We start from the raw sequence: 16,386 nt of genomic DNA, 5'->3' as shown, positions 1-16,386 counted from the left end.
AGCTTGTTGGAGCATAAAATGTTTGTCTTTCTCAAAAGCAATTACTTGGTTGTTTTTTTTCCATATCCAGTTCTCACCTTTATGCAATAACACATGTAGGGGCTCGAAGAGGGTGCTTAACCCCAGTAGAAAGTTACCAAAATAGTTGGAGTCCCAGGAACGACCGCAGCTCCGTGACGTTCTGTGGCCTGGGTGCGTTCCTGATAGCCTCTCTCTTGGAGTCTGTGGGCCGAATGCCGTCCGCCGCGATCTTTCTCCCCAAAAACTCCACTTCTGTTGCCATGAAGACGCATTTTGACCTCTTCACCCGCAGCCTTGCGCGATCCAGACCTCCTCCAGGTTTTGTAGGTGTTCGACGGTGTCCCGACCTGTGACCAATATGTCGTCCTGAAAAACCACCATGCGTGGTACCAACTTGAGTAGGCTCTCCATGTTTCTCAGGAAGATCGCTGCAACCGACCGAATTCTAAATGGGCATCTGTTGTAGATGAACAGTCCCTTGTGAGTGTTGATGCAGGTGAGGCCCTTCGAAGACTTCTCTAGCTCCTGCGTCATGTAGGTCGAGCTTGGTGAATGCCTTGCCTCCTGCCAGTGTCGCAAATGGGTCGTCTGCGTTAGGTAGCGGGTATTGGTCCTGTAGCGAGAAATGATTAATAGTTACTTTATAACCGTTGCAAATCCTGACGGTGCCATCACTTTTGTGTACTGGAACAATCGGGCTGGCCCACTCGCTGAATTCCACTGGGGCGATGATGCCCTCGCGTTACAGCCTGTCCAGCTCGATTTCCACCCTCTCCCTCATCATGTGAGGTACCGCTCGCGGCTTGTGGTGAATGGGTCGTGCCTCTGGGACCAAGTGGATCCGCACCTTCGCCCCGGAAAAGTTTCCAATGCCTGGCTCAAAAAGGAAGGAAATTTGTTAGAACCTGGGTACATGAAGCCTCATCGACGTGATAGCGCTCGGATGTCATCCCAGTTCCAGCAGATTTTGCCCAGCCAGCTCCTTCCAAGCAGTGTGGGGCCATTGCCTGGGACAATCCAGAGTGGCAGTTCGTGCACCGTGCCCTCGTATGTGACCTTGACCATGGCGCTGCCCAGGACAGTGATAAGTTCTTTGGTGTACGTTCTCAGTTTCGTGTGGATGGGGCTCAGGGTTGGTCTGAGTGCCTCGTTACACCACAGGCTCTCAAACATCCTTTTACTCATGATGGATTGGCTAGCGCCAGTGTCCAGTTCCATGGCTATGGGTAAGCCATTCAATTTTACATTTAGCATTATAGGTGGACATTTCATTAAATGTGTGCATCCCATGTACTTCAGCATCTGCTTCCTCTCTCTCAGGCTCGAAATTGCTTTGATCCACCATGGACCGATCTTCCTCTGCCACGTGGTGGTTAGCAGGTTTTGCAGAGCTTGCAGCTCGTCTGCAAGTTCATTGGAGGTGCCCCATTGTTCCACAGCTTTTGCAAACATACCTTTTGAAGCGGCATGAATAGGCTGAATGGAAGCCTCCACAACGCCAACAAGGTGTGAATTGCCTTGCATTCATCCTTTGTTGCGGACTTTGAGTCATCTGGGTCACCTGAGGCCTGCTGGCAGTTGCAGACTCGTGGTTTCTGCCCTCTACATTTCTGCTCGCAACACAGTTCCAGTTAATTTATGAACATTGCTAGCACTTGGGTGCTGAGAGATTTGTTTGGTGTTATCACTGGTAGACATAAATGCCTGTGCTATCGCAATGGCCTTGCTGAGGGTCGGTGTCTCTACAGTCAAACGTTTTTGTAGGATGGTTTCGTGGCCAATGGCCAGTACAAAAAAGTCTCTGAGCATCTGCTCCAGGTAGCCATCAAACTCACATTGTCCTGCAAGTCGCCTTAGCTCGGCGACGTAGCTCGTCATTTCATGACTTTCAGATCGCTGGCACGTGTAGAACCGATACCTCGCCATCAGCACGATCTACCTCGGGTTAAGATGCTCCCGAACCAGTGTGCACAGCTGCTCAAACGACTTATCTTTGGGAGTCACCAGAGCCAGAAGATTCTTCATGAGTCTGTAGGTTGGTGCCCCGCGAACCGTGAGGAGGACCGCTCTCCTTTTTGCAGCGCTTCCTTCTCCGTCCAGCTCGTTGGCTACAAAGTACTGATCTAGCCGTTCGACATCGGCTTCCCAGTCCTCACCCTCCGAGAACTTCTCCAGGATGCCCACAGTTTGCTGCATCTTTGCGTTGGATCCGTATACTCGTTGCCAGTTATTGTGTTCCTAACCTAGATGAGACTGCACACAGGGAGGTTAAAATAACAGTGACCTCAGTCTTTATTAAGATACTCCAGAGTGAGGAACAGGCCATAGGGGCTGGCTTATATACAGTGCTCCCAAGGACTGCTGGGATCCCTTGGGACTTCAGCGGATGCGCTCCCTGGTGGCGGAACATGGGAGTGCATGCTTTACAGATACACAACACGACCCATTTCAGTCGACGGTAAATTTCGGCCCCAATGACTCAGTCTCCAACTGTGTGTCTGAAATATCAGTTAAGCCATTTTAACCTGATTCGGTGATATCGTAAACAAAGGTGGGCTGTCCTCATTATGAATTTCCTTGTCCACTCCAGGTATTGATTACACACATCCAGGCCTTCATGTCAAGATGAAGTAAATTGTTTAAAAGCATCAAAAATAATTCCACTTAAAAACAAAAAATGAAGCCTAGTGCATTGATCTAACTACAGTTTTACATAAACATATATAACCTGACACAGCATGAAACCAGGTTTGCCACAATTGATATAGTCCAAATAAGATAATTTGTTCTTTTCTAGGTGTCATGATGGATGTACGGGTCTGTGCACATGAGCTACTGAATTTGGATTAACCTCCATAATTCAAGTTTCGCCATTTCTTCTATTTTGGAACTCGTATTTGCAACTGTTTGACACTGATCAAAAATGGATTCAAAATCAACTTACCCCAATGTCAGTATTCCCAGCTTTGACGAACATCGTGAGAAAAAGAAGCGATATACCGTAAGTATTGAGCAAAACTTTTTTTGGCTAACATTCTGGAAGCTTTGCTGATAAAATATTTAAACTGATTTCTAATTTTGAACGTTAAAATAGTTTAAGACAAGGGTACTTTCCAAACAATTTGTTATCCTATGTTAATAAATAGAACATTTTCATACTATGTAATCAAGTTGGGAGCTTGCTTATATAATTAAATCCATGCCCCAGTCTTTGTGTGGCTCTTTATTTTCAGACACCTACTCACCTAATTCTGTTAAACTGGCTAAAATTAGAGCCACTGAATGAATGGTGAACGATAAATGTCAGCATTTATACAATAACAATTATCACTTTCCTAGCATCTTTCAGATAATGATACATCCCAATGTGCTTTGAGGAGGTTGGGCAACTGGAGTAGGTATAAGGAGAGAAATTAGTGGAGGTGACCAAATGTTGATTTCCTGGGAGACAGAAGATAAAAGATTGGGGTCACGAAGAGGGGGTGAGGGAGGAGACAATATGAGCTGGAGAACTTAGTAACATAAAAGGTAATCCAAAAGTCTTCTATAGGTACATAAATAGTAAGAGGAGGAGTGGGGCCGATTAGGGACCAAAAAGGAGACCTATGCATGAAGGCTGAGGTACTAAATGAGTACTTTGCATCTGTCTTCACCAAGGAAGAAGATGCTGCCATAGACATAGTGAAGGAGGAGGTTGTAGAGACAGTTGAGAAGATAAAAATTGATGATGAAGAGATATTAGAAAGGCTGGCTGTACTTAAAGTACATAAATCACCAAGAGTGGATGGGATGCATCCTAGGATGCTGAGGAAATTGAGGGCGGAAATTGCGGAGGTACTGGCCATAATATTCCAATCCTTCATAGATACGGGGGTGGTGCCAGAGGACTGGAGAATTGCAAATAATACAACATTGTTCAAAAAAGGGTGACCTCGGTAGTGGGTAAGCTTTTAGAAACCGTAATCAGGGACAAAATTAAGTCACTTGGAATAGGGATGGATTAATTAAAGAAAGCCAACATTGATTCGTTAAAGGCAAATAGTGTTTAACCAACTTGATCGAGTTTTTTGATGATGAGGTAACAGAGAGGCTTGATGAGGGTAATGTGGTTGACATAGCGTGCATGGATTTCCAAAGGCGTTCGACAAGGTGCCACATAATAGGTTTGCCAACAAAATTGTAGCCCATGGAATAAAAGGGACAGTGGCAGCATGGATACGAAATTGGCTAAGTGACAGGAAACAGAGAGTCGTGGTGAACGGTTGTTTTTCGGACTGGAGGAAGGTATACAGTGGTGTTCCCCAGTGGTCGGTTCTAGGACCACTGCTTTTCTTGATATATATTAATGATTTGGATGTGGGTGTACAGGGCACAATTTCAAAAATTGCAGATGACACAAAACTTGGAGGAAAGTGAACAGTAAGGAGGAGAATGATAGACTTCAGGAAGACATAGACAGGCTGGTGAAATGGGCAGACACGTGGCAAATGAAATGCAACACAGAAAAATGTGATGCATTTTGGTAGAAAGAATGAGAAGAGGACATATAAATTAAATGGTACAATCCTAAAGGGGGTGCACGAACAGAGAGACTTGGGGGTATGTGTGCACAAATCGTTGAAGGTGGCAAGGCAGATTGAGAAAGCAGTTAAAAAAGCTTACAGGATCCCTGGCTTCATAAATAGAGATATAGTGCAAAAGTGTGGAAATTATGATGAACCTGTATAAAACACTGGTTCAGCCCCAACTGAAGTACTATGTCCAATTCTGGGCATCACACTTTAGCGAAGGTGCAGAAAAGATTTATGAGAATGATTTTAGGAATGAGGGACTTCAGTTACGTTGATAGATTGGAGAAGCTAGGGTTGCTCTCAGAGCAGAGAAGATTGAGAGGAGATTTGATAGAGGTGTTCAAAATCATGAGGGGGTCTGGACAGAATAGAAGAGAGAAACTGTTTCCATTGGCAGAAGGGTTGAGAACCAGAGGACACAGATTTAAGGTGATTGGCAAAAGAACCAAAGGCAATATATTTAAGGTGGAGATGGACAGATTTTTGAATGAAAAGGGAGTCAATGGCTATGGGGAGCGGGCAGGGAAGTGGAGCTGAGTTCATGATCTTACTAAATGGCGGAGCAGGCTCGCGGGGCCCAAATGGCCTTCTGCTCCTATTTCTTATGTTCTTATGTTCTTGACATAAGAAAAACTTTTTACATAGCGAGTGGTTAAGATCTGGAATGCATTGCCTGAAAGGGTGGTGCAGGCAGACTCAATTTTATTTTTCAAAAGTGAGTTGGATAAGTAACCGAAGGGATGTGGGACTAATTGAGAGTCGGCACGGGCTTGACTGGCCGAATGGCTGCCTTCCGTGCTGTAACCATTTTATGATTCTAGTACAGGATAGGGTATAAGCAACAAAGTTCTGGATGAGTTGGAGTTTATGTAACGTAGAACTCAGGAGGTAGTGAGGAAGAGCATTTGAGCTGATTTTGAAGTTTGAAGCCCATCTTGGGACATTGAGGTAGTATACTATCTGGTTCAGCCTGAATGAGCAGCCAGGCACGGGGATAAAATAATCAACTTTACAGGATTAATTCTCTTTCTTAAAAATAATAAACATTTGGGGATCCGAGATTCCATAAATATGGGCAGAGTACAAAAGCAAAGGGCTCAAGCTAAGCTGATACCAATCCTTGATTAGACCACAATTAGAATATTGTGTCCAGTTTTTGGCCACCCTAATCTGGAAGGATGCCAAGGCCATGGAGAGAGTGCAGATGATATTCACTTAACATGAAGCAAAACATTTAGATGAAGTGTTCATTAAACAAAGATTGTTAGAATGTGTTATTTGTTACAAGTTGATGGGTTGACTGGGCTTGATAACATTTAATAATTGTTTTCATTCTACTGTAACTTCTTGTTTCTTTCCTACAGGTTTACAAAGTGATGGTGACAGTGGGTAGGAATGAATGGTTTGTCTTGAGACGCTATGCTGAGTTTGACAAATTGTACAACACAGTAAGTTTATTACGTGTGTATGTACAATCGCATGCAAGTGCACAGTAATACTTTATTTATTGTTTTTTTTGCCGGTAGTTGCACACCATACAAGTACCCCATTGAATTTCGTTCAAAATTTAACCTTTTAGATGTTTTATCTTGCAGAATATTCATCCAGTTCTCGGAAGTAGGCATGTTTACTTTCTCAAAATCATTATGCAGTTGGCTATAATCAGTAGTGTCAACATTTTCTCTGTTATGCACATTTATCTCTAATGTACCCTCGAACTTGCAGCTTTAATTTGAAGACATTCTTCAGTGGAAGGATTTTTCTTCAAATATATATTACTCATAAAATGTCATTTATTTTTGTGAAGAGTTTTTTTTAAAAGTTAAAATTTAAAAATTTGGCACGAAGTGTATACAATTGTGGCTATAATTTTTTTCTGTACTTTCAAGGTCAGGGTTGGAAAATAATAGATCTGTACCTCAGTTTCCAGCATTCTTGGCTCTGACGCTAAAAATACTGCTTGAACCAAGGAATGACTCGGTCAACATGTCTACGCTTTTCATCGCCAAAGTTATGAATTTACCGTGGGTTGACCGCTTTAATATCAGACAAACATATATGGCCCTGAAATTCCGGTAGAGCTCTTCCCGCGGGCAAACTAAAGAAAAAGAGAAAAAAGATGTGCCCTTACCTGTTGCTGCTGCGCCCGTTGGAACTTCCGCGCCTGAGGCCTCTCGTGACTGCGCGTCGCAGCGCGGGGACGTGCGCAGGCCGGGATCTGGTGACAGCAGCCAATCAGATGTAGTCTAAATTCTCATTCATAGTATTAGAGTTCCGTAAGTTCGGAACTCCTATTATTATGAATGAGAAACCCCTCAAACACCCAAAATACAATTTAAAAAAAAAGAAAATAAACTACATATTTAACATTCATTTAAATTAAAGTTGTTATAAAAAAATATTTTCCCGACTAAAAATTTTTTTTTTTAAATTGAGCCTTAAAATAAACTTACCATAGTGATGAGGGTTTTTAACAATAAAGGTGTTTTTATAACTTTATTTTAAAATGTTTTTGTGTATTTTTAAATACTTGCGCCTGTAAAAATAGGCTATACGCTTGCTTTTTCAGGCGCAAGGTTTTAAAAGACATTTGCTGGGCAAGATACTCGTAAATAATCGGAAATCTTGCATGCAAGTGTCCTCGCTCCCGATATGCTTTGGATCTGTCAAGCCAGAACTTGACAGATCGGAAAAGCCGGTTTTCAGTGCATGCGCATTGTGTGCTGAAAACCGGGTTTTCCGATGCCTTCCCAGGTCCGTAGAAACTTTGTACGGACCCGGGACATCGGAATTTCAGGGCCATTATATTTTTTGTACATATATAGTAGCTACAATGCTTTATAAAATCAGAAGGTTGTAGCTTCAAGCCCAACTCCAAAACTTGATTACATAATCTGGCCTGACACTTCAGTGTGGTACTGAGGGAATACTGCGTTGCCAGCTTTTGGATAAGATGTTCACCAAAGCGCTACTTGTCTGTTCAAGATAGATTCCATGGCACTTTTCAAGAGCAGTGAGTTCTCCCTGTGTCCAAGCCAGCATTCATTCCTCAGCCAACACCATCAAAGCAGATTAAATAATCATTTATCTTGGTTTAATAATGTTTATTTTTTTAAGTTTTTATTTTTTATTCCATACTTGGCTGAAGGCAAAAAAAGTAGTGATTTTAGTTTTCAAATAATATGATCAATTTGATTGGTTTAATTTCTCATCTTTTATTGGTATGGTCTCTTGACTAGTCATTCAGGATTTTTGCTGTTTTCAGAAGTTCTTAGTTTCTTCAAAGAAGTTTGCTAACCACTCGTCTTACTTTTGACTTGTATGCTCCGACTTTCTTATGAACTGAATTACTTCTATTTTATCTAAAGCCAAGGATGTTTGGAAAAGCAAAATTCGGTCAGGCAGATTCAGCATGGATTTATGGAGGGGAAGTTATGTTTGACAAACTTGCTGCAGTTCTTTGAGGATGTAATGAACAGGGTGGATAAAAGGGAACCAGTGGATGTGGTGTATTTGGACTTTCAGAAGGCATTTGACAAGGTGCCACATAAAAGGTTACTGCACAAGATAAAAGTTCACGGGGTTGGGGGTAATATATTAGCATGGATAGAGGATTGGCTAACTAACAGAAAACAGAGAGTCGGGATAAATGGTTCATTCTCTGGTTGGCAACCAGTAGCTAGTGGGGTGCCGCAGGGATCAGTGCTGTGACCCCAGCTATTTACAATCTGTATTAACGACTTGGAAGAAGGGACTGAGTGTAACGTAGCCAAGTTAGTTGACGATACAAAGATGGAAGGAAAAGCAATGTTTGAGGAGGACACACAAAATCTGCAAAAGGATATAGACAGGCTAAGTGAGTGGGCAAAAATTTGGCAGATGGAGTATAATGTTGGAAAGTGTGAGGTCATGCACTTTGGCAGAAAAAAATCAAAGAGCAAGTTATTATTTAAATGAAGAAAGATTGCAAAGTGCCACAGTACAGCAGGACCTGGGGGTACTTGTGCATGAAACACAAAAGGTTAGTAGGCAGTCTGACCAGCAAGTGAGCAGGAAAGGCCAATGGTATCTTGGCCTTTATTGTAAAGGGGATGGAGTATAAAAGCAGGAAAGTCTTGCTACAGCTATATTGGCGAGGCCACACCTGGACTACTGCTTGCAGTTTTGGTTTTCATATTTACGAAAGGATATACTTGCTTTGGAGGCAGTTCAGAGAAGGTTCACTAGGTTGATTCCGGGGATGAGGGGGTTGACTTATGAGGAAAGGTTGAGTAGGTTGGGCCTCTATTCATTGGAATTCAGAAGAATTAGAGGTGATCTTATTGAACCCCTGGGCCTGATAGTCTGCATCCCAGAGTACTTGAGGAAGTGGCCCTGGAAATAGTGGATGCATTGGTGATCATTTTCCAACAGTCTATCGATCTGGATCAGTTCCTATGGACTGGAGGGTAGCTAATGTAACACCACTTTTTAAAAAGGGAGGAAGAGAGAAAGCAGGTAATTATAGACCGGTTAGCCTGATATCAGTAGTGGGGAAAATGTTGGAATCAATTATTAAGGATGAAATAGCAGCGCATTTGGAAAGCAGTGACCAGGTCAGCATGGATTTATGAAGGGGAAATCATGCTTGACAAATCTTCTGGAATTTTTTTGAGGATGTAACTAGTAGAGTGGACAAGGGAAAACCAGTGGATGTGGTGTATTTGGACTTTCAAAAGGCTTTTGACAAGGTCCCACACAAGAAATTGGTGTACAAAATCAAAGCACATGGTTGGTATTGGGGATAATATACTGACGTGGATAGAGAACTGGTTGGCAGACAGGAAGCAGAGAGTCGGGATAAACGGGTCCTTTTCAGAATGGCAGGCAGTGACTAGTGGAGTGCCGCAGGGCTCAGTGCTGGGACCCCAGCTCTTTACAATATACATCAATGATTTAGATGAAGGAATTGAGTGTAATATCTCCAAGTTTGCAGATGACACGAAACTGGGTGGCGGTGTGAGCTGTGAGGGGGATGCTAAGAGGCTGCAGGTGAGTGGGAAAATGCATGGCAGATGCAGTATAATGTGGATAAATGTGAGATTATCTGCTTTGGGGGCAAAAACGCGAAGACAGAATATTATCTGAATGGTGGCAGATTAGGAAAAGGGGAGGTGCAATGAGACCTGGGTATTATGGTTCATCAGTCATTGAAAGTTGGCATACAGGTACAGCAGGCGATGAAGAAGGCAAATGGTATGTTGGCCTTCATAGCTAGGGGATTTGAGTATAGGAGCAGGGAGGTCTTATTGCAGTTGTACAGGGCCTTGGTGAGGCCTCACCTGGAATATTATGTTCAGTTTTGGTCTCCTAATCTGAGGAAGGATGTTCTTGCTATTGAGGGAGTGCAGCAAAGGTTCACCAGACTGATTCCCAGGATGGCTGGACTGACATATGAGGAGAGACTGGATCAACTGGGCCTTTATATATTGGAGTTTAGAAGGATGAGAGGGGATCTCATAGAAACATATAAGATTCTGACGGGACGGGACAGGTTAGATGCGGGTAGAATGTTCCCGATGCTGGGGAAGTCCAGAACCAGGGGACACAGTCTTAGAATAAGGGGTAGGCCATTTAGGATTGAGATGAGGAGAAACTTCTTCACTCCGAGAGTTGTTAACCTGTGGAATTTCTTGCCGCAGAGAGTTGTTGATGCCAGTTCATTGGATATATTCAAGAGGGAGTTAGATATGGCCCTTACGACTAAGTGGATCAAGGGGTATGGAGAGAAAGCAGGAAAGGGATACTGAGGGATTGATCATCCATGATCTTATTGAATGGTGGTGCAGGCTCGAAGGGCTGAATGGCCTACTCCTGCACCTATTTTCTATGTTTCTATGAAATGTAGAAGATTAGGATGCAGAGAGGATGTTTCCACTGATGGGGACTAGGACTCGAGGGCACAATCTTAGAATAAGGGGCTGCCCATTTAAAACAGATGAGGAGAAATTTCTTCTGAGGGTTGTAAATCTGTGGAATTCGCTGCCTCAGAGTTGTGGAAGCTGGGACATTGAATGAATTTAAGACAGAAATAGACGGTTTCTTAAATGATAAGGGGTTATGGGGAGCGGGTGGGGAAGTGGAGCTGAGTCCATGATCAGATCAGCCATGATCTTATTGAATGACGGAGCAGGCTCGAGGGGCCATCTGGCCTTCTCCTGTTCCTATTTCTTATGTTCTTATGAACAAAGTGTGATGGGAAGAGTTATGGCCTTGGGAGTTAACCCCTTGCATGCTAGTTTTAACACAATAAAAATGCAAATTTTAAAAAAAAATCATAGGTAAAAATCCATTTTTGCCACAGGCTGCTTCCAAGGAAAATAAAATGAAAGAGCTAATTGTAAGCAATGATTGTGGAGCTACAGAGGAACAAAAACATGTTCACATCTAACCCACTCCCATCAACCAGTTTCAAAGTATATTTCTGTGGTAAATTTAACTTGATCCCAGTAGACACCGATGAACCTATCTTTATTTATATGGAGAGCTTCATCACACTCAAGACATCACGGCTCCAGTGTCAGAAGTGTAAAATAAATTTTTAAAGGCATGTTTTTTTAACAAGCATTTGTCAATCTACAAAGTTACCTTTATGAAAGAACAATTAAACATTGACCTGAAGTCCTATTTAGACACTTCCCTACAGATCGTACCAGAGCACTGACACAAAAATAACAAGGCACTGAAATCATCTGAAAATAATGGAACAAATAATTGCATTAGTAATGTGCCTTTAATGTAATAAAACACCCAAAGTGCTTCACATAGGAAAGAGATGGACTGAGCATTTAAGGATTCTAGCGAGTTGGTGGAAGGCAAGTCAAGGGAAGGTTTTAAGTAGTTTTTTTAAGGCAGGGCAGGAAGTAACAGGAGGTTTAGGAAAGGAGTTCTTGAGTGGGGCTATGCAGCTGAAAGCCACCAAGTGAAGAATATTGGGGGATTGTGGGGGATGCACAGGAGCCTAGAGTAAGGGGACAGTAGGGCACAGGTTGGTATGTATTCCATCAGTCACATTTGAATGTCTCAATTTATTACAGATACAACACTCAAAGAAAAAGAAAGACAATCATCTCAATGTTTGCTCTGAACTGGAGCCAGAAATTTAAAAACAATCATCCTCTGACCAGATGACTTCCATATGGTGAATGCTTCTAAAAGCGGCATCAAAGGAATAGGCTGGGCAAACCATCATAGCCATGCTCCACAACTCAAACTACCCATGAGAAAAGCCATGAAAGATCCACTCACTATTCTATGTTATCCCTGGTGTCCTGGCCAATATTTATCCCTCAATCAACATAACAAAAAAACAGATTATCTGGTCATTATCACATTGCTGTTTGTGGGAGCTTGCTTGTGTGCAAATTGGCTGCCGCGTTTCTGACATTAACAACAGTGACTACACTTCAAAAGTACTTGATTGGTTGTAAAGCGTTTGAGACATCCGATGGTCGTGAAAGGCTCGATATAAATCCAAGTCTGTCTGTGATCTAGATACAACCTCCAACAATTCTACATTGTGAAATCTCTGCTACAGAAATATGATTATGAATAGAAACATTTTTGTAAAACAAAAACTAATATGGCTTCCTTTTCTATCTGTGTTAGCTAAAGAAGCAGCTCCCTCAATTTCCCCTGAAACTTCCTGCTAAAAGAATATTTGGAGACAATTTTGATCCAGGTAATCTCTGTTTTTAAAACAAGAAATATTGTTGAAGTTGCTTATAATGTCATCTATTCATAGTTGTGAAGTCAACACTTCGAATTTCCTTTCTCTGTCCCCACTCCAGCAATACAAATATAGTACTTTTACCCAGAGTAAATTTAAATGTATCATTCTGCGTAATAACTGTGACGTGTGAAAGAGATTCCACAGCAGAATTTCGTGAACCCTTTTATAGAAAAAACTAAGCAGTCCAGGTGTGCTGTGATGCACAGAGGTTGTCAAATACTAGCTTGAAGCTGCTCCTCCTGCTCCACTGCAATAGCTTTGCTGGAAGTGCAGCAGAAACAGGGTTTCCATTGAACTTGCCAAGAGATAACAGTGGCCGAACAGCAACTGATCTGCATACATTCCTGGCCTATATTTCAGCCATTCCTTTGAGAGAAAGTGCTGAGTAGACATAAAATACTTCCTAATTGGAAGGGAGTAAAAATCTGAGGCAGAAGTACCAAAGTACCAGCAGTAAATGTCAGTGAGGCTGCCAGAGACTTTTGAATAAGTTCATTGCCCATTTATCCTGGTGGGAATACAACAGGGGGCGGGTACCATAAGGGTAGGAAGTGATGGTTTCTCCCCCTTTGAATTTATTAGGAAGGGGCTAAATCCTTCTGAAACTAATGGGCAGTTCTATGTTTGTTTCTCCATTTTTCAGCTAAGTTTAATAATAGTAAAATTTATTTTCATTTGTGGAAAGATTTGAACAAACCATTTTGACCATGTACATAAGAACATAACAAATAGGAGCAGGAATGGGCCATTTGGCTCCTCAAGCCTGTTCTGCCATTTAGTAAGATCATGGCTAATCTGATCCTGGCCTCAATTCCACTTCCCCGCCTGCTCCCCATAACCCTTGACTCCCTTATCACTCAAAAATCTGTATCTCTGCCTTAAATATATTCAAAGACCCAGCCTCCCCAGCTCTCTCGGGTAGAGAATTCCAAGGATTCACAACTCTCAGAGAAGAAATTCCTCCTCATTTCTGTTTTAAATGAGCGGCCCCTTATTCTGAAACTAGCTTCTAGATTTCCCCACGAGGGAAACATCCTCTCTGCATCTACCTTGTCAAGCCCCCTCAGTATCTTATGTCATCAATAAAATCACCCCTCATTTTTCTAAACTCCAATGAGTATAGGCCCAACCTGCTCAACCTTTCTTCATAAGTCAACCCCCTCATCTCCAGAATCAACCTAGTGAACCTTCTCTGAACTGCCTCCAATGCAAGTATATCCCTCCTCAAATAAGGAGACCAAAACTTAACGCAGTACTCTAGGTGTGGCCTCACCAATACCCTGTACAGTTGTAGCAGGACTTAGTGCTTTTATACTCTACCCCCCTTGCAATAAAGGCCAACATTCCATTTGCCTTCCTGATTACTTGCTGTATCTGCGTACTAACTTTTTGTGTTTCATGCACAAGGACCCCTAGGTCCCTCTGTACTTGCAGTATTTTGTAATTTCTCTCCATTTAAATAATTTTGCTTTTTTATTTTTCCTGCCAAAGTGGATAACTTCACACTTTCCCATATTATACTCCATCACTCACTTAGCCTTTCTATATCCCTTTGCAGATTTTTGTGTCCTCCAGAGAGCAGGAAACTATAGACCAGTTAGCCTAACATAGAAACATAGAAAATAGGTGCAGGAGTAGGCCATTCGGCCCTTCAAGCCTGCACCGCCATTCAATAAGAACATGGCTGATCATTCCCTCAGTACCCCTTTCCTGCTTTCTCGCCATACCCCTTGATCCTCTTAGCCATAAGGGCCATATCTAACTCCCTCTTGAATATATCCAATGAACTGGCATCAACAACTCTCTGTAGCAGGAATTCCACTGGTTAACAACTCTCTGAGTGAAGAAGTTTCTCCTCATCTCAGTCCTAAATGGCCTACCCCTTATCCTAAGACTATGTCCTCTGGTTCTGGACTTCCCCAACATCGGGAACATTCTTCCCGCATCTAACCTGTCCAGTCCCATCAGAATCTTATACGTTTCTATGAGATCCCCTCTCATCCTTCTAAACTCCAGTGAATAAAGGCCCAGTTGATCCAGTCTCTCCTCATATGACAGTCCAGCCAGGAACATCCTTCCTCAGATTAGGAGACCAAAACTGTACACAATATTCCAGGTGAGGCCTCACTAAGGCCTCCCTGCTCCTATACTCAAATCCCCTCGCTATGAAGGCCAATATACCATTTGCCGCCTTTACCGCCTGCTGTACCTGCATGCCCACTTTCAGTGATTGATGAACCATGACACCCAGGTCTCGTTGCCCCTCCCCTTTTCCTAATCTTCCGCCATCCAGATAATAATCTGCCTTCGTGTTTTTGCCCCCAAAATGGAAAACCTCACATTTATCCACATTATACTGCATCTGCCATGCATTTGCCCACTCAACTAACCTGTCCAAGTCACCCTGCAGCCTCTTAGCATCCTCCTCATAGCTCACACCGCCACCCAGTTTAGTGTCATCCACAAACTTAGAAATATTACACTCAATTTCTTCATCTAAATCGTTAATGTATATTGTAAAGAGCTGGGGTCCCAGCACTGAGCCCTGCGGTACTCCGCTCGTCACTGCCTGCATCTGCCATTGGGAAAATACTGGAGTCCATTATTAAGGAAGCAGTAGCAGGACATTTGGAAAAACATAATGCAGTCAAGCAGAGTCAGCATGGTTTTATAAAAGGGAGATCATGTTTGACAAATTTGCTAGAGTTCTTTGAGGATGTAACGAGCAGGGTGGATGAGGGAGGACCAGTAGATGTGGTGTATTTGGATTTCCAGAAGGCATTCGATAAGCCACATAAGAGGTTACTGCACAAAATAAAAGCTCACGGGGTTGGAGGTAATATATTAGCATGGCTAACTAACAGAAAACAGAGAGTCGGGATAACTGGGTCATTTTTCGGTCAGCGAACAGTTACCAGTGGGGTGCTGCAGGGATTGGTGCTGGGTCCTCAACTATTTACAATCTATATTAATGACTTGGATGATGGGACTGAGTGTAATGTAGCCAAGTTTGCTGATGATACAAAGATGGGTGGAGAAAGCAAATTGTGAGGAGGGGACACAAAATCTGCAAAGGGATATAGACAGGCTAAGTGAATGGGCAAAATTTTGGCAGATGGAGTATAATGTGGGAAAATGTGAGGTTATCCACCTTGGCAGAAAAAATAGAAATGCAAATTATAATTTAAATGGGGAAAAATTGCAAAGTGCTGCAGTACAGAGAAAGCTGGGGGTCTTTGTGCATGAAACACAAAAAGTTAGAATGCAGATACAGCAAGTAATCAGGAAGGCAAAGAGAATGTTGGCCTTTATTGTAAGGGGGATCGAGTATAAAAGCAGAGAAGCCCCGCTATAACTGTACAGGATATTGGTGAGGCCATACCTGGAGTACTGCATACAGTTTTGGTCTCCGTATTTAAGGAAGGATATACTTGCATTGGAGACTGTTCAGAGAAGGTTCACTAGGTTGAGTCCAGAGATGAGGAGGTTGACTTATGGGGATAGGTTGGGCCTATACTCATTGGAGTTCAGAAGAATGAGGTGTGATCTTATTGAAACTTATAAGATAATGAGGGGGCTCGATAGGGTGGATGCAAAGAGGATATTTCCACTCATAGGGGAAACTAAAACTAGGGGACATAGTCTTAGAATAAGGAGCCGCCCATTTAAAACTGAGATGAGGAGAAATTTCTTCTGAGGGTTGTAAACCTGTGGAATTTTCTGCCCCAGAGAGCTATGGAGGCTGGGTCATTGAATATATTTAAGGCGGAGATAGACAGATTTTTGAACAATAAGAGAGTAAAGGGTTGTGGGGAGCGAGCAGGGAAATGGAGCTGAGAACATGATCAGATCAGCCATGCTCTTATTGAATGGTGGAGCAGGCTTGAGGGGCCAAATGGCTTACTCCTGTTCCTATTTCTTATTTCCTCACAACTTACTTTCCTACCCATCTTTGTACCATCAGCAAACCTGGCTACATTACACTCGGTCCCTTCATCCAATTCACTAATATAGATTGTAAAT

At 42.6% G+C, this 16,386-nt stretch overlaps 1 protein-coding gene across 5 annotated transcripts in view; it reads left to right on the top strand.

Annotated features, from left to right (window-relative positions):
* The window catches only part of sgk3 (serum/glucocorticoid regulated kinase family member 3), a 174,674-nt gene that overhangs the window by 97,265 nt on the left and 61,023 nt on the right, over positions 1 to 16,386 (top strand). For 4 of the 5 annotated variants that reach the window (XR_011595581.1, XM_070891410.1, XM_070891418.1 and 1 more), the window contains exons 2-4: positions 2,819 to 3,022; positions 5,957 to 6,040; positions 12,240 to 12,312. Coding sequence is in view for 4 of the 5 variants with exons in the window: in XM_070891410.1 (XP_070747511.1) it covers positions 2,945 to 3,022; positions 5,957 to 6,040; positions 12,240 to 12,312 (235 nt within the window). In the remaining variant the exon portion in view is untranslated. The remainder of the gene's footprint in view (positions 1 to 2,818; positions 3,023 to 5,956; positions 6,041 to 12,239; positions 12,313 to 16,386) is intronic. The other variant, XM_070891430.1, reaches the window with a different exon arrangement.

The sequence above is a fragment of the Pristiophorus japonicus genome, chromosome 1 (genome assembly GCF_044704955.1).
Source record: "Pristiophorus japonicus isolate sPriJap1 chromosome 1, sPriJap1.hap1, whole genome shotgun sequence".
NCBI classification, from domain to species: domain Eukaryota; kingdom Metazoa; phylum Chordata; class Chondrichthyes; family Pristiophoridae; genus Pristiophorus; species Pristiophorus japonicus.
Note: the sequence above shows the minus strand (reverse complement) of the source record. Positions and strands in the feature narration are given on the sequence as shown.